This window comes from Adiantum capillus-veneris, chromosome 20 (assembly GCF_014529385.1).
Source record: "Adiantum capillus-veneris isolate H3 chromosome 20, ASM1452938v2, whole genome shotgun sequence".
Lineage (NCBI taxonomy): Eukaryota > Viridiplantae > Streptophyta > Polypodiopsida > Polypodiales > Pteridaceae > Adiantum > Adiantum capillus-veneris.
In genome coordinates this window covers 140,623,739-140,643,269 of record NC_140950.1, presented here as the reverse complement: position 1 = coordinate 140,643,269, position 19,531 = coordinate 140,623,739, and the positions used below count along the sequence as shown (strand labels likewise).

The following is a 19,531-nucleotide window of genomic DNA, read 5'->3' as shown; positions in this document are numbered from 1 at the left end:
GAATTACATTGTACGCGATGGAGCAACTGTGTTTTGGTTACAACATTGACTTGGTTGAACTTTCAAAAGCTACTCAAGAAAAATGTGCCGCTATCTTGACAAATTTCATGACTTCGGCAAACCACACGCACGATGCAACTAATCCACCTATCACAATCCAGAAGGTAGCATGGCACTACAACGAACACAAGGCAATAAATTATGGACAACCAGCCTCCCCATTCGAGCCAGTTGCAACAGACCAAGGCAAGTATGGATAACAAGTATCTCTAGCTTTCATTCACTTCTCCGTAGCAATGTCATTTTTTTATTGACCTAACCAATCTGGATGTACTGCAGATTTAGACACTCATCAACAACCAGAGACAAGCATCGGCCTTCCACTCCAGAAAAAGCAGCGTCACGGGAAGAATACATAGTCTACAGTATACGCTGCACGAAGAACGATAGGAGATATATCGGAGTTACGAATAACATTCATAAACGCATTGGCCAGCACAAGCGCAATCCTTCGAAGAGAGTGTGAGCGGACATGCAGAAACACATTCCTTTCGAGGACAATTTTGAAATTACCACTTTAGCAACCAGTACCAATATTCATAAAGCTAGAAACTTAGATTATTTCTATATTAAACAACACAAGACAACAACTACATTAGGTTATAACATTTGTTCTGGACATCCACCAAGGTTGAGAAAATATTATTTTTTGAAAAAAAACAAGAAGGTATAGCTGTGAACTTCTGTCGTCTTCATTTCATTGTTTTGTTCACTGTCTTTGTCTCATAACTTTGATCATTGCCTACAAGAATGTCTTTTTGTTTCCAGTCAAACTATGGCAGACATGACAACTTATCAACTGTTTTGATTTAAATGCCTTTTCTTTTCAGTTTAGAATGGGTAGGCCAATTCCAGTTGATCTGATTGAGTAGCAGCCAGAATTTGAGACTGCAATGTACAAGTTCCAATACTGTCTTTACCCACATTTACAAGAGCGGGTGCTCAAACACTACATGGATAAATGGAGCGAGTTCATTCCATGGCCAGTTCAACCACCTACCCCATGGCATCCACATTACATCACCTGGGATATACTCAGTCGACAAATCACCATCGACATCGCCGTGCTGGCTAGTTGCTCCACAAAACACCATTGTATGTTGTTTGTACAGATTGCAGACGTGCTCGGTCTACTCGAAACTATAGAATTAAATTACTCTAACATGGTCCCCAGCCACCTTCAGTCAGCTAAACAATTCGTTTCGCGTTATTTTTCTATCAACCAGTTTCCCACACGCGCAACTCTGAAGAGCATCTTACCAATATAGTCCTCCTCCTCTTCTCCACAGAAGATTTGTCCATTTCATTGGAAAGAAATCATTGCATGCTACATACAATGTTCCGTTCATAATTCCTCAACTTTTTGGCATACTATTTTTATCAAATCATTTTAGTCACTTACACTCACTTGGCGTAAGAAGATTTGTGCAAAACAAATAATACGTGCTCTCTCTCTCTCTCTCTCTCTCTCTCTCTCTCTCTCTCTCTCTCTCACTCACACACACACACACACACACACACACCTTTCATTTCAACAATCTTCTTTACGGATCTATACTCTTGTTCAGTGCTTGCTCTCTCTAATTGCAATCGCCCTGAAGGCATGTACCTCTCTCTCTCTCTCTCTCTCTCTCTCACACACACACACACACACACACACACACACACCTTTCATTTCGACAATCTTCTTTACGGATCTATACTCTTGTTCAGTGCTTGCTCTCTCTAATTGCAATCGCCCTGAAGGCATGTACCTGTATACCAGCTTGTTATCCACTTCCGGTTATACAGGCTGACGAAGCACTCTAGTTTTTATGAGGGGAGAAGAAAGAAAAGAAGTCATGCAAGGTTAGGGAAGAATAAAGGAAAAGGAAGAGGAAGAGGAAGCGCCCAGCGCCTTGGAGAGAAAGAAGAAGAAGAAAATAAAGAAGAGAAGGAAAGAAAGAAAAGAAGGAGAAGAGAATAAGAAAGAAAAGAAGAAGAGAAGGAGGGGTTTCTAGGCAAGCAAGCTTTCCTCTCTCCCTCTCGAGCATGAACAAGAAGCAAGCCAGGTTTGAGAAGAGTCTTGTCGAGGCAAGCAAGCAAAGAGAAGCTTGTCGAGGTTAAATCGAGCAAGCAAAGTGTGAAGTGATTAAAGCAAATCAAGGTCGAGAAGAGTTTGTCGAGGCTTGAGCAAGCCAAGGCTTGGTCGAAGCGAGTGCGAAGCATATAGAACGGGAAGTTGCAGCACTATTGGTTATTATTGAAGCATGATGATCGACACAACGAACTTACACGAGGTTTGCAGAATCTTGAAAGTAGAAGAGGCACATAAAGCGACATGAGGGAGTTTCCATCACCGTCATCAACTAATGTTTGATTGATCATTCTCTTAAACTTGGTGTCGTTAACGGCTCGATTAATTCTGTAAAACGGGAGCTTAAACTCCTAGTCAGCAGATGATCCAAGTGACGGCGCTGTTAACAGCCCACCTTGGCTAAAGATTAAGTTGTACTCAAACATATTAATCAATTAATTGATGATTACGACGATTACCAGAGTCAGTTGCATCAATTGTTCTTGTTCTTTCTCTTTCTCACCTCCCACAGCCAGAGGCCCGGCGCCTGCCTGGCTCACGTAGCGAACACATATCCCCCGACAACTTTGGTGAACCCGACGCGAAACGAGCCGGGGTGGGAGGTAAAGATGGAGAATTTAGAGCAGATGATGAAGATCATTGCAGAGTTAAGTGCGAACGGTTTTGATGATAAGTCAACAGTTCCAGATTTTTCAAAGATGCTTCAATTGGTTCAAGGATCTCTGCTTGAAATTGAGACCGTAAAGAAGAAAAAGCGAATCGATGAAGCTTTGGATGCAGCTTTAGATGCAGTATACGACGAGAGACGACTCTTTGATGGATACGATCCAGAGGGCTACCTAGAGTGCTATGAGCTGGAGACCAAGGTAAGAGGGATACCAGAAGAGTTGATGATCAAATCTTTTGAGCAGTTAGTGAGTCCAGATTTGAAGGAGCAGATTCAAGAAGTTACCAAAGCTTGCAATGATGACTGGGAGTATTTCAAAGAAGCTATTGTGCAAGTACGTTATGAGCAGTATGAAGGCTATCAAGAACAGAGTTCAAGTCTACCAGACTACACAGATATTCGAGAACAAATACGATCAAAGTTAGAAGCTGTGATTGATCAGTTTATTGTGCAGGATGCTACCTTCTTACAGGCTAATGATGAAGACATAGTTGAAGCTGTGTATGCAAAGCTGGGTTTTGCAGATGTTGTGCATGAAGTAGAAGTACTCGAGGGTGAGTCTCTACAGCCTCAAACTACGCAGGGTGAATTTTTCAAAGAACATGTACCTGTAGTACTGGAAGAAAAGAAATCATGGGATCAAAACAACGAATTGGCTAAAGCTCAGGAAGAAATTGTGCAGGTGAATGAGTGTAGCCATATTCAAGAAGACATGCATCAAGATTCAGTTACATCTGATACTTTTGCTACTGAACCAGAATTAGAGCAAAATTTTTCTGGTACAGATTCTACCATAGAGGTGATTGAAGATACTGGTACAGGTTTTGCCAAAGAGTTGATTAATGATACAGATGTTATAGGTCAAAGCAGAGCTGTTGTTGAGAGAAACAAGACCATGGTTTTTGGTATACCAAATTTATCGAATTTGGATGTACCAGATTTTGAGGACTTGGGTAAGCAAGAGTATGTGCTTGATTCAAAGGGGGTGCAGACTCCTTCATTGACAAGATTTTGTGAAGCACAACTACTAAATTGGAAAACTGATCTTGAATGTGATTATGAAGATTCAGCAGGGGTGCAGACTCCTTTGACATGCTTCTGTGACCTAGAGCTACCAATCTGGAAAACTGACCCTAAATTTGATGATGGTGATTTAGAGAGGGAGCAAACTTCTTCTCTATTGACAATCTACGACACATAGCTCACACTAAGGCAGAATGATCATGACCTTGATGATGCTGATTCAGAGGGGTGCATAGTGAAATGCAATCTCTTGTTGATGAATATGATTGGTTTCACTGTGCCGCTGATACAGAGAGGGCAATAGATGAAATTTTCAATGTGCATGCTGAACTTTGTGCTATAGAAGTGCAAAGATATCTGGATGAGGGTGCAAGACTTGAAGAGCAGTTTACTGCAGATACGGTTAGTATGCATGTCATATGTGGAAATCTTGGTTTACTGCAGCAACCTGAGATGTGCAAGATGGAGGAACCTTCTGAAGCGGTGGACCTAGATCTTATGTGCTTATTGGACGAAGCTTTGGAAGGGTTCTCAAACATAGATGCTAAGGATATCAATCAATCCAGATTCATGCATGAGCCAATTTGTTCAGATGCAGTAGATGATGACCTTATGCAGTTGTTGGATGATGCTTTACTTGATTTTGAGCCTCTGCAAGATAGAGAATTACTTTCAGATGCATCTTTTGAGCCTAATGAAGAGAGTTTTGCCAGAGATTTGATGTATCCAGATGTGCATGATCGAGATTCCATTACTAGTGAGAGTGAAGGTGCACTGCCAATGATTTTACCTGTGTGATTGATGATCGACAATTGGATGATCCAGTTGCACAGGGGATATGGCAGTATCTGGTGCTACCTGATGCTATATGGAATCTGATGTTACCCTATGATGTAGGGGATTTTGAGCTAGCTTTTGATCCAGAAGGTGACAGATATATGCATGGTCCTGGGCAATTGCCTTATATGCCATATGATCCAGGCGGTTTGTATGAAGATTTGTGGATTAATGTATGTTTATGCTGTAATGATTGGAAATTCTTGTATTTTCCCTATGATCCTGGAGGAGGATGGTGCAAATTATTCAAAGGAATGCTCACATTAGGACAGATGATTAGGTTCCCGTTTGATCCCTCGGGCTAATAAAGTGCAAAGTTCTAGATTTGAAGAATACCAGCTATCTGTTGCAGCAGGTTGCATGGTACAAGGTTTTGTTTCTTAGATTACGCTAAGTCATAAGATTTTTCGGTTATGCAGTCAATAAGATTACATGGCTGGCTTCCAGTTGACTTCTTTGGATAATTGATGAAGTATCTTCACATCTATTGAGTTGGTTCTGCTAACAGAACTTGAGGTAAATAACTTGACGGCCATTCCGTGTCAGACAGAGTAGGGCATACTTGAGCTTGACAGGGTTCCCTTAAGAGAGCTTAATGGTCAAGCCGTGTACATCATTAACTAGAGCACTTGAGTCTGGCGGGGTTCACTAAACAAGTTATCCATGATTGAATGCTTTGAAGATAGGACAGATACAGTTCAGATAATTTTGATGGGCAGCTACCTAATGATTAAGTTAGAACATTGATGATAGGGTATAAGCCTTATTACATTTTTCATACAGTTACGTGAGTCTGATGATGGTAAGGAGATTAAGGTACCTGTAGCAGTAGCAGATGCATATTGAAGTGATGTTGGCACAGACCGGAGGCTGTGCAAGTTCAGAGGGGGTGGATGTCGTGCAGCTTCGCTGCCATGATGAGAAAAAGAGCAAAGAAATACAAGTTAGTTTCTTTGAAGCCTACATTTTTACTGGGCAGTGACCAGGGCTTGTTAACAGGCCAAGTTTAATGATTAGTGTATGCCAGATGCGGCTTAAAAGGGCCAACAGATGCCTCAATGATGCCAAAAATGAGTTTTCTTGAAGTGAGCACACATGGGATATTATGATCTAAAACTGCAGTGCTTGAAGTGCTCTACCGGCCTGTCTTTACGACTCGTTGATTGGAGCTACGGTGAAGAAGTTATGGCAGTTTAAAGTTCAAGTCGATTGCAGATCCGTACCGGATTGGGCAACTGCAGCTGAGGTGACAGAATTGAAATGAATGCACGGGCCTAAAGTGCTCACTTTGTGGAGCGCGTCGGTCTTTTCAGATCAGTGATCGGAGTTCCGATCGCCAAGATATTGGCCGTTAAAGATTCACCGGGGGTCGGTTCCGTACCGGTCCGTCGGCTCGGTTTGCGTCTCAGCTGGGAGTTTTGAGCTTTATCCGGGTTTTGGAAAATGTTGGAATAATTGCTCGAGGAATATCTTGTTCACAATTGAATCTCTTGCCGTGCATTGATAGCTAAAGCTCCAGTTGAATTGAATTCCATGGCCGGCTAAAGCATGATGTGCTTAAAAGAGCTTTGGCCGATACATATGCCAAACAGGGAGGTTCATATTAATTTACAGTAATGCTAAAAACGTTTGGAGCCGAATGTCAAGCTTAACATCGTCTCGGTGATATGCGTGCCAACTATGGTGCCGTTATGAAAGGACAAAAAGTTCTCTTAGTCGAAAATGTCGTCTTTTGGAATGCAACAATTGCTTGGCGATGCTTTAGTCAGCATGCATGCCCGAATGTGGTGCCCTTACAAAGTCAAAAGGCCGCTCACTTAAGCCATAAGGCCGTCCAAAGTCGGTGTCCGCCCATGACCTCGAGGGGAGGGGCCGCCCATGGGATGGCCAATCAATTAAAGTGAATTATTTTTCTTAGTGTGGACAAAGAGGGAGAAAAAGATAGAGGGCAACGACGGCGCCGTCATTGCCTCTCTTGAAAAGCATGACACTTTGGTTTTTTGGCCTGCCCAAAGGGCAAAGGCTATAGAGATCACTTCTCTTTTTGCTGACTAAAATGTTTTTTATTTGTTTTATGTTCATTTTGTGGTTTTTTATCAAGCACCGCTTTGTGGCATGATTAAAGTGCTTGGGAAGTGGGTATCCTAGGTGGTTGGTAGAGGTAGGGATATGGATTGCCAATGTGTCGCATTTTTGTTGGCTTACGATGATTTTTGGAGGGAATGATAAGACACGCTCTTTAGGTTTTCGAGGGGAGCTCATCATTTGGGCGTTTCTTTCTCGTCTGCATCGACAGCCGCTGAGGGATGGCGAGCTCGACACAGTGAGCCTCGGAGTGCTCTGCTGAGCAAAGCTTCATTTCAACTTCGTGCTGCAGACATACGCCCTCGCTCCCACAGAGCTCGAAGGTCTGCCTGCTTCATCCCATTCTCTCCCTCTCTCTCTCTCTCTCTCTCTCACTGTGCGCCTATTATTTGGTATCTTCTTGTATCAGGCTTCAAGGTCAACCTTTTGCTCTTGGCAGGTCAGCGTTAGTTGAGCCTGCTAGACAAACTAACAGCGTCCCATATGCGTGAAGCCCTGCTTCGATCTTCTTTGCTCGCCCATTGGGCCTTGTTTCCTGCGGCTTCCACAGGGTCCATGACAGCGTATCGTACTCGCGGCCGCTGTAGCACTGTTACTGTGTTGATGCGAAGTTTTTGCACAGGTTTGTATTTATTTATAGACACATTTGTATTATAATTATCTTGCCATGATTTGCTTATGAATTTGTTTTCGTGTATGCAAAATTGCATCGAATTGCAGGGCAGTAGTAGAGGTGGGTTTGTTTTGATGCAGCTTCAGGCAGTTGTTGAGAGGGGCTCGGACACTCTGCAAGCTTTAGCACTTGGAGAATATAATTAAATCTTGGCTTCAGAGTCTGTTGAGGATTCAAAAATTTTGAGGTTTCGGATATGGACTGGGGCCTGATAGCTTTGGCTTTGCCTCTATCCTTTTCATATTTATTTGGTTTCGATTGTAGTGAAGGGGTTCAATAGTCTGATCCTGACGCGCAAGGGGAAGCTTTGATTGGTCTTCTTAGTGGATAAACTGTTAAAGAGAGTACATTGGGTTTTTTATATCCTTGTTATGTATGATACCAATTGTCTTGTGACTTTGCAGATGCGCTGATGAAAGACTTTCTCGAGTAGATACACATATATGTCGATCTCTGTCAATCTTAAGCTCTCAGCTTATCTATTTGTACATCTGTGACACCATGCTTAATTCTGGTTCGTGGCTGTTAAAGAAGCTCAAGGCTCGTCTCTGTATGCAGTTGTAATCGTTTACTGATGAGGCTAATATACAGGAGTTATTTCTCTTTAAGCTGAGTGAATTAAAGATTTAAGTACTTCAAAAATGTTTGCTACTTTGATCTCCTCAGTTTCGCAAGGCACATCTTGGAACAATATGAATTTGCCTTTTAGACTTCCGCGATAGCATCTTTAATTATTTTCATGGTGATGTGAGATTAGTAGTCGTGTTTCGATCCCCTGTTGTTTTCTTTATGGTTAGCTTTGTATGTAGCATGAGTCAAATTCCTGCGTTGTAAAGTAAAGTATTTTTATTATGCCTCTTCAGGCAAAGGAATAGAGCCTTTTATTTGGCTTACTGTCAGTTTAACGGGGATTTTGGATAAGCTGTGAAGATTACTATATACCCAACTATGGATATACATCCTTCATGTTGGGTATTCTGTTCTGAGCTTATGGGATAGGGAAAGACAAATGTCAAGGTCGAATTTAATTGCTCTTGTGGATAATTTTGTTTAGTAATTTCTTATGAAGTCTATTTGTTGCTAATTTGTTTTGAAACTTAGTATAGAATCTTTGAGTAAAATAGTCTCTTTGGTATTATAGCTTCCCATTAAATATTGATCAAAACTAAGAAAATAATATTCTACACAATCTTAATTTTAATATTATAAAATAGACAGGTTTATATTACTTTTGAGAAACATGTTCTATTTATTAAAGGATTTGGGTTTTGAATAAAACTCGGCTTTTAATGCAATCGAGCTTTTAATATTATAAATAATATTTCTAAATTTATTTTATTGAAACTATTGACAATTTTAAAATCTTTTAAACTAAACACGTATGCCATGATAAATACAACGTACTGGTTTATATTTGTTGACTATGTCTTTTTATTCAGATTTATTGTGAGATATTAACTTACTCTTTTAAAAAGAATAAAATAATTACAACTTACTCTCAATGCCACCAAGTCGGGTAATAAAGTTGCCTCAAAAAACGTGCTCTTACTTTGAAAATGTGAAATGATATCTTCTCATTTATGAAAAGATATTGCATCATTTTATTGCAATCTCTCTTGTCTTGGCTTCTATGCTGAACGTGAGGCAGTGGCTCTCATTATAGAAACATATTCACTACTCCTCTCCTCTGCCTTTCATGCAGCTCCTATATATATAACTATCCCTTGCACAATATACATATGCTTTCTTGAGGCATAAGCTCTTCTTGCTCATAGTTGCTTGCAATTCTAGTTTATATACCTCATACAATGGATACTCCCATGAAGGGTGAGTACGTTAACAAGATTTTATTTGAGCTGTGATTACCTTGAGCATATGATATTGAGCATTGACTTGAGCATATGTTTGTAGATCTTAGTTTTGATGAGGCATTGTCTGAGCCTGAGCGTGTAGAAGCACCTTCGTTGGAAGTAGAGCTTCTTGAGAGTACCAAGTGTACCACTACTGCTGAATTTTCACCTTTGTCTCGAAACCCCAATCAAATCTCTGAATCTTCCCCGCACAACAAAAAACTTAGCCCAAGAGGAAAGTTGAATAAAGACTCTTCTTCACCTATAAAAAAGGCCTTGCTCGTAGTGAGAGGTAATGTTTACTGTTTTCTCTGTTGATCGTTAGAGTATTTTGCTCACACCAATGGTTTTTCTTAGGTAAGGCGACTAGGTGCTTGGCAGATACCTCATTCTCGTCCCCTTTGATAAAAAATATACGCGAAGAGAAAGATGAGCTTAATGTTGAATCTTTCTCTTCACAGCTAGCCATAACCCCTACCCTAAGAAACCTAGCTATCTCCGAGTTGTCAGGGACTGCAAATTTTAGATTTGCATTTGAAGGCAAAGTGCTCTGTAAGTATGGTACTTATAAAATACCCAAATCTAACTTTGGTAGATACCTACGTGCAGACCTCCTTGACAGAGAATCTCGCCATACTCTTACTTTTGTTGTGACTGAGATATACCTCTCAGACTTTATTGAGGCCTTTGCTGTCCATGATTATGTGCGCATTGAGGGGGCATGTGTAAAAAGAGCTATTGCAAAAGACGGCGGTACCTGCCTGTGGGCTTTGTACGCCGATGCAACTACTTTGGTTGTTAAGGCAGAGCCTTTTGAGTGTTGCCTCTACCTTTATCCAGAACAGAAGATCAAAGAGCTGTTGGCCCAAAGTTCTAATGCTAACGAGTCACTGGCTACTGTTGCGTTCATTGTCGTCAAAATAGAGAATGCAACTAGAAGTGATGGTACTCCTAGTTTTCAATTGACTATTTGCTGATGGGCCGTCAACAAGCGATCGAGCTAGTGTAAGTGTCTCCCATCCTTAAAATTTATAGTGCGTGCCCTTTTTCTAAGATTTTTTTAATGGCAGCTTTTGTTTGTCCCAACCCGGTGCCTCGATTATGGTAAAGGAGGTGAAAGAAAAGGGATTCTACACTTGTGTTGCTCGTAACATCAACGTATGCTACAATCTTATGTCCATTGCCTCCTTCATTAACTGATGTCTTCCAAGAATACTTGCGTAAACAAGTCTCGAATTTAGGCTTTGGGACGAAGGTAAATTTTTTATTGCATATCAATTAAAAATCGTTATAATCCTCATTGATAAATGTGAAATTGGTAGGTGTTTGGAACTTTGGAGATTGTGAGTGTGAACAGCTTGGATGTGGAGTTCTCTTGTGGCACGTGCAAAGGTCTGAATGTAAGCCGCCAAGCTAGCAACCCATTTTTCTACTCATGTGGAAGACAGTCTACAATCAATAAGCAACCAATGTTACCTGCCAACTTATATCCTCAAGATGGAGAGGCTGTTGGTGTTATTTTACAAGGTGCTGTAGTTGACTCGGTACTAGGATTCTCTCATCCATTTCTGCATCTCTTTGAGCAAAGCTTGGTGGATTTAAAATCTTCACTCTTGAACTTTAAGAAGGCTGGTTGGTTCACTATTGACAAGTCGGGTCAGGTTACTACTTTCAAAGGTGCTTAGTTCTGTTTCTCTTTGTTTAGCTGTACTTTTTGTAAAATGGCAAGTGATCTCATTTTGTGGGCAGAAAGTAAAAGTTTGTACCTTGATCCCATATTTATATGTAACTTTCCGAGCAACAAAGATGTTTTGTTAAGATTACTTCAAGTTTTTGACTTGAGCCTCTCATTGCAATCTCTTGAGTCCAAAGTTTTTGATGTTATTGTAGAGCAAATAGCATTCAGAAATGAAGACATTTTGAAAATTTGGGTGCAGCCTTGGACCATCAGTCCTTTATCGCCCTCCTTTGATCAAAGAGAATTTATAATATCTCTTTTGTCTAGTCGCCAATCCTCAATGATGTTAAGTGTACACTTGGTTGGTATAATGTGCAGGATGTTTTCTGCTGCGTGTAAACTTTATTTTTACCAAGGTGAAGCTATGCGTGAAGCTCGCTCCTTTGCTGCACATGATTGTCCATCTTCATCCACTTTGCCATCATTGGTCGTGTTGAGTTTGCATGGTGAATTTTTATGGTTTCCTGCTGGTTTTGACAGTCCTAAACGTAAACGATGTGTATGGACTAAAGAGGCTAGTCTGTCTCTAGCTACTCTTGTCGACAACCATAATGTTGCTGCTCAGCAAATTGAATCTATTTTCTTGATTCTATATCCCAACACCTTTACACTTAAGCAAGTCACAACCAAAATTTACAATATGTCCAAGTCATCTCGAAAACATCTAAGAATATCTACAGTTTCATCTAGTAGAACTTCTCAATATGCGAAGATCATCGAGGATACTCCTTCTTTTGATTGTGCTTCATGTGGTTCGCTTATGTTTCGTCAAAGTTTGCATGGCATGTCCAAGGTGGAGTTATTGCTTCTTAAAAAATTAAAATCAATCGCGGTGGTTGACGATAAGGTGCTTCGAGTGTGTCACCCATGCAAGGTCGCATTGAAGAAACAAGAGGAGCCACTATTTTGCATGAGAAGAGAGATGACTTTTAGTGTCAAAATATCTAGTGTGGAAAGGTTGAATTCAATAGAGAGTCATCTTGTATCATTGCGCATACCATTCGCACAAATTGGAGAACTAAACTTCGAAGGTCAATTTGGTTTGCGCGGAAGCATTGTGAATGTAATGGCAAATTTGTCACGAGTACAAAGAGTGTTGCCACGCTTCTCTAGTGATCAAGCTTCAATTCTAGTTGAGATAAAGTGAAATCTTGATTATGATCATGCCTACTTGAGTGGCATTGTGCGGCCAAACTGTGTACTTCAAGCTTTGGTTGACCTATTGAGTACTCCCTTGTACATTAAGCATGGTGTTTCTATGGATATGTCTTGGTCATCTAGTTTCACAATCCATGCAGATGTGTGTCGCAGTCCACACCAAGAAGATGTTGAAGACAAGAATGATTCTACGGACACTTTGGTGCATGGTATCTACTCCGCTCAACAAGTCGTGGACCATAATTCACAAGTTGCAAGTATAGCGCCTTGTGAGGGATTCAACCCTCTGAGCATTTTTGATGATGAATCTTGTGAGGAGTTGTCATTCCCAACATTGTTTTTTGGTCAAAGAAGAAAGTATCATGTGTTGGCGAAGAAAAAATACCAAAAAGTAGCACAATGGGAGCTTAAAAATGTGGATAGATGATTTGCAAGCAACATTGAAAATTTGTTCTTCAAAACAATGAAAATTATTATTGTGAAAGTGCTTGGATCTATATGGGTGCGCTTACGCAAGGGAAAACTTTTTGGCAAGCAATTACAAGCAAAAGATGTTCAAGCTAGCACTAACATAAAGCAGCTACTTTCATCCGAGCTAGGGTACCACGACTTCCAATCACTGCGCACTTCAATCGATTACAAGGTGAAGCTTAAGCGAAACATGTTTGCAATGATTCGTCAATTGGCCCAGCCGACTTTCTTTGTAACATTTTCATGTGCTGGGCAAAGATGGGACCCTTTGAAAAAATGTTTGTGTGCATTGAATCCTCATATTAAAGAAACAGATTAGCCAACCAAGGCCTCATTCATTTGTGCACTTGTACGTTCTGATCCTGTAACAACAGCGCGCTACTATGTCCATAGATTTCAAGCAATGAAAACAGAGTTGAAACGCAACAATGCCATCCTTGGTGAGTTGAGGGATTATTTTTTTGTGACCGAGTTTCAAAATAGAGGAAGTCAGCATGATCATGGATTGCTTTGGGTAGAACATGCACCTTTCTTTGGTGTAGCGCCGGATAATGATACAATACATTTTATCGACACACATATTGCTACTGACAAGAATTTGTTGGAAGAGTCTCTTAGAAGCGTGCAAGACCACTACCATCGTAAAACATGCAGAAAACGTAAAAGCTTTTGCCGGTTTGGTTTCCCACGTCCACCCTCTCGGCAAACTATGATTCTATATCCAGTCGTAGTGGCGCAAATGGAGAAAAACGCATTGTTAGCCTACAAAAAGTGCATTGACGATCAATTGCTTGCTCTTGGACATGATTCAAAAGTGTCATACGATGAATGGTTGACCTCTTTGGGAATGACTGAAGAAGTGTACATTAAGTCCCTTTCAGTGAGCATCACAGAGCCAACACTACTCTTGAAAAGACATCCAAAAGACATTTACACAAACAATTTCAACAAAGAGTTGTGTAGTCTATGGGATGCAAACATTGACATTCAATTTATATTCAATGGCCATGGCGCTGCTGCATATTGCACATCATACATGACTAAAAACGATTCGACCACAATCAAAACAATCAAGCACATATTTCAAGATTACAAGAAGACAAGTGTGTCAACGTTGGATCGGTTGAAAAAAATTGGCGGTGCTTTGATCAATACACAAGAGATGACATCACAGCAAGCCACATACATTTCTCTTTCACTGCCTTTACATAGTGCGAGTAGACAATTCGTGTTCATCAATGCAGATTTCGAAAGCCAACGCACATTGTTATTGAAAAAAAGAGCTTCATTGAATACTTTGAATCCTGATGATTCTAACATTTTCTTTGACGATATTGTCACCAAGTACACCCATCGTCCAGACAACCTTGCACACATATGTTTGGCTGATTATGCAAGCAACTACCGGTGCGTGCGTGGCTCTACCCGCAAGTCTAAGAACCCTCGAGTCATACGATATGCTAACTTCATTCTGGAGAAGGATGCAGAGAGGCATTTCCATGAGCTTTGCTTATTGTTCCTTCCATTTACGGGCGATGAGAAAACCTTTGAGACAAGTGTTGATTGTTGGAAAGACAAATTTACCACAAACTATGCAATTATAGATGACAATCGTCAAAAATATTGTAAGCTAGAACTTCGTGCAGCAACCTTAAACACACTTTCATTGCCCTCATCCTCAAGATCTAAGCCTAGCGAGTCATACAAATATGAGTTGGCACTTGATATTCAACCAAGCAAGCCCACTACAAGATCCTTACCAACATTTCAAAAATTGGCATTGTGCAACGAGGAGTATCACTCACTTGTGTCCAAGTTGAACATCGAGCAACGTTCCCTTTTTTATGACATTATGATTAGAAAGCGCTTGCAACCAACTCAACCAATCCATCTCTTTTTGACTGGTGGTGTAGGCACAGGGAAAACTTTCACTTTGCAAACAATCGTGCAAGGCTTGATTCGTCACTACAATGCCTCCCTTGAATTAGATGTACATCTTCCCTCAACATTGCTAATGGAATATACAGGAAAAGTAGCTTCCAACCTTGGAGGGACAACGATTCACTCAGCATTGTGTTTGCCCCTTGTCTTCCAACCAAATGTTTCTCTTTCTTCTGAGATCCTTGCCGATCTCTCACACTGTATAGAAACCTCAAGGTTGTTGTGTTTGATGAGGCATTTTTTATTGGGAATAGACTCTTGCGTATAATAGACACAAGGCTGCGATCAATTAAGCACAATCACATAGAGCCATTCGGTGGTCTATATGTCATCTTCTGCGGTGACCTGTGTCAGGCAAGCCCAGTTCAAGATCGTTGGATATTTAGCGAGCCACAGGATTCTCTGCAACTGCTCTCGCCTTCATTCTGGCTTACCCATATAAAATGCCACGAGCTCACAAAAACAATGCGTCAATCAGAAAATGACTTCATTGCCATTCTCAATAGAATACGCAAAGCAAAACACACAGCCGAGGATTTGTTGCTCTTGAATACCAACCATACCAACAACGTCTTTAACAAATTGACAAAACCCCATTTATACTTCACCAACAACTTGAAAGACTCACATAATCGACTTGTTTTTGAGGAATTTCCTACTCACGCATACATAATCCATGCGAGAGACAAGCACCATAAAACTTGCTCAAAAAACCTAGTTGTTCCAAACAACCCACAAAACACAGCAGGATTGTCCTCAACCTTGGAGCTCAAAGTAGGAATGATTGTCAAGCTTTGTGGTGGCAATATTGATATTTCCGACAGTCCTGTGAATGGCGCAGATGGAATTCTGAAGCTTGTGGACAATAAAGCTAACTGCCCTATTGCATGGATAGAGTTTTTTGATTCCTCAACAGGCTGCAAACAATGACATGTGAACCAACACCTTAATACGATACCCATTAGCCCTCAATGGACACCAATTTTTCAAACAACAAAAGAATTTCAAGTTGGTAAAAATGCATTGAATAGTGTCTCTCGAACTCAATTTCCAATACAAGCAGCGAACGCACGCACTATCCATAGGTCACAAGGCTTGACAATGAGCATAGTAGCCTTTGATCCGACATCAATAAACTCACATGGATTGGTTTACACAGCTCTTTCCCGCATCAAAGATCCATCAAACCTCCACATTCTCAATCCAAATCATCCAGCTCAAATCAAAGTCGACAAAATTGTGCTTGATGAGCTTGACCGCCTCAACAATGATGCCAAATGGGAATATTTGACAAAATTTCCATTCGCATATAACACACACATCATATCATTCAATCATTGAACATCATTTCTAGTCACAAATATCGCAAACATATCAAAGAGGATTTGAATTTTACAAGTTTTGACATTCTATGTCTCCAAGAAACAAAGCAAAAAAATCTTTCCAACGATCTTGCACCAAAGTTTCATCATGTCCATCACCACAGCAAAATAGGTGTTTCAATCTACTACAAGCATCAAGCTCCACTTGCAAAAACATTCCTAGCTCAAGGAATAGAAATCATTCAAGTTATATTAGCCATTCATGAACACCTTGACTGGGAAATCATATGCATCTACAAATCACCAAACACATCTTCAACCGCGTTGGTCACACAACTCTATACCTTGTTGCAACAATCCCATTCTACACAAATGAGTGTCATCATGGGAGACTTTAATGTAGACAATGAGCGGGATGGGGCATGGACTTAATGAGAATGTCAATCTCATCAAAGTGAACTCAGAGGGCTACTCATACTACGACAAAAGCAAATCAACCACATCCTAGTCAGAAAATCAGTATGTGTCTAATCTCACCTCTCTAGGTCATCATGCCTTTTCAGCATCCAAACGAATTCGGAATGCGATGAAACTTAAGGAGAGGTATCACAACACCTAAGGGCACAATCCTACAAAGTTTTGTCACCATCTGGGAAGGTACCTTAATCACCATCTGTCATAAAAAATGTGCTGAAACAGAACTACTCTAAAAGGTCCCCCTTAAGCATAGAAACACTTATCCATGGTCAAAACATTAAAAAAAAACCATTTCAACCTTCAAATCAATGCATTTAGCTCACAAGCAATGCATTGCGAACCACAACAGAATTGAGAATGGTTATACTTAAATTGTAGAGCAAGAGACTAGGAACACAATGTGCTATTCGGAATTGAATTCTAATTACCTGTCCAGGAGAAAAGAGGATTACAATTTGTAGCAGCAAGAAGCTCTCACAATGAATGTTCAAAAACCTCCAAGCTAATGATATCTTTTTAGTCCACACTAAGGGTTTTGACTTAAAAGTTAAGGGAGATTTCCCATGGCCATTCGGCCACTTAGAACGGTGTAGACTCAAAGAGGCTGAGAGGGTATGTCAAATTACATTACAATCGCAATCATCATAGGCTGAATTACACGGCTTCTTTCAAAAAATTGAGTGAGTGTTTACAGGGTTTGGTGCGCATCTGCCTGTATCCACCAAACATTCCCCCCTTCCTATTCATTGCACGTCCTCTTGCAATCCGTCTCTGAGTGTAGTCTATTGTCTTGTCTTGAGCATTGCAGTGAGGTGTCTGAACTTCTGCGCTCTTGCCTCAATCTCCACTTTGGTGGCCAGCTCTCTGAAAGTATTGTTGCTGAGAGTAATTTGATATGCGATATGGCGTACTGGCAGATCCTTTGTCATGAGATTGAATATGGAGGAGGCCACTTCAAAAAAGCCGGTCATGAATGCCTCCTCGAAAGTCTGCATATAGTGAGATGGCAGAAACATGACTCTTGCATACAATCCCATGATGACATTTTTGATGGGGATTTCTGTCTCCATATACCAGCAAAGTCCTCTTGTGCCCTCCACAAAGATTTTCCAGGGATGCTCTGCTGCTTCTATATCATCGAAAGTTGTAATGCAGGTGATGAGCATCTTGGCAATCTTCACAAGCACTTGGCATGCTAGATTCGGGATCTCCTTCATCATGTTGATGACCCCTTTGAGGATCTGAACCATGTACTTCTCGGACGGTGGGTTGTTATTGAGTGGCTTTGTGATAACCGGGTAGTTCAAAACCATCGGCCTTTTGCTTTGCCAAGTGTAAAAGTTGTCCCAAGATCGTCGTATGTTGTTGGGACAGTAAGCTGGGTCGATTCTGAGATGCTGGGGAGCATTCCTGTGATAAGTTTCATCTGTTGGTCTTTGCTCAAACCATTTCTTTCTCCTGGTTTGAGTTTAAGTTTCCCTGATAGTAACATCCCTGTAATCCCGTCGGTTGTTTGGTTCAAGGTCTGGTAGCATTCTTTGCTGCCATAATCTAGCCTCCTGCCGCATTAGTGGTAGGGCAACCATCTCATGCATGAGATTCTTTACCACCTTATCTGGAGTAATCATGAGGAGGGCAGCCGATTCCAACACTTTCAGTTCATACTGCAAATATGCATTGTGCAAGGGATCCTTGACTTCTGAGATCCAGCGCTGAATTTTGTCTTTGGCAAAATCCGAAGTGGATATTGTGGTTGGATCTGCAAATTCCTGCTTTGCTTTTCCTTTGTTGGTAGTTGGCACCTCTGTTTGGTGAGCCTCAAATGTGGATTGGTCAAAACCTCCTTCATGTTCAAAGTCTATTGAGGTTGTTTGTTGATGCTTTTCCTGATTGGCCTTCAGAGTCTCTAAGTCCCCTCGTGCTTTAGCCAACTACTTCTTCAATTCTTCAATTTCTTCGTCCTTGGCTTGTGTGCGCGTATGTCGCACGTGTCATGCAAGGAAGTTGCCGATACACTGTGTGCGAGCCACAAATGGCTCCAAGCACACAACAAGCCTAAACTAGTAAGCTCAAAGATGGCGATGGTGTGTCACTCACCGCCCCTACGCTTGCTTTCATGGAGGATTCCTCTCCACGAAGAAGAGGCAGACACCGCTACACCGCGCTCAACCGCCTCACCGCCGTCGTGCCTCCGCAATGCTCTCTCTCTCTCTCTCTCTCTCTCTCTCTCTCTCTCACACACACACACACACACACACACACACACACACACACACACACACACACACACACACACACAAACACACACACGCGCGCGCGCGTGTGCACACACATACACACACAAGAAGAGGAAGAAGAAGAAGATGGAGATGGAGCAAGAGCACTCTTCAATTGCACAAATGAGAGAATGCGTGAATTTTAGGTTTAGTTGACTTTTACATGAGCTCACCCCATTCACACTTGGGCGCCCATGCTTAGCCAACTAATCCCTTGAATTTTCCAGTTAGAGTGCGCCTCTCATCGGCGATCACTCTTACCCTTTTCCTATTGGACCGACAACCCGGTACCTGACTCTACCAAATAAATAATACGGCATCCGTCTTAGGTGATAGGAATGTGCGTGAGGGTTAACATGCCCCCCTTCCTAATGTAGATTCCGTCCTCGGAAACTATTGAGTTGAAGCTCGTTCGTCGAGGTGGAAGAGCATTTGAGATGAATGTCCTTAGGCTTCTTTAGTTACCGCGAAATCAAACAACATTGGCACAGTAATTGCATTCTCATATACAATTAAAAAGCATATGTAGTTGTAGGCAGACAATTTGATTGGTAACAGAATTTTAAACCATTTGTCAGCAATAAACATTAAATTGCAATATAATCAAACGCATAAACAGTTGTAAAGGTAAAAAATTAAAGAAGTATGGGGTCGCTAATTTAATGATCGAAAGGCACTAAAGATCGATTATTAATACCATGGGTAAGCTTCTTAATTTTCTCTGGTCAATTAAGTTGTTTAATCGTGAGAGCCAAGTATTTCATGTTCGAGGGTTGACTAGAGGCTATACCTAGAAGACCTTGTAGTTAAGCTACAATAAAAGAAATTTCTCATGAAATCATCGCCTGACTGATTACCTTTTCTTTGACCCCCCAA

At 41.0% G+C, this 19,531-nt stretch overlaps 1 protein-coding gene across 1 annotated transcript; it reads left to right on the top strand.

Annotated features, from left to right (window-relative positions):
* The first annotated feature begins 11,329 nt into the window (after positions 1-11,329).
* On the top strand, positions 11,330-12,157 carry LOC147433316 (uncharacterized). The gene has a single exon (XM_086492061.1). It carries the CDS (start codon positions 11,330-11,332, stop codon positions 12,155-12,157), a length of 828 nt encoding a protein of 275 aa, XP_086348187.1.
* The last annotated feature ends 7,374 nt before the right edge of the window (positions 12,158-19,531 follow it).

What these genes read in the sequence shown, in the direction of transcription:
- LOC147433316 (XM_086492061.1), top strand. Translation starts at nt 11,330, where the DNA reads ATGTTTTCTGCTGCGTGTAAACTTTATTTTTACCAAGGTGAAGCTATG.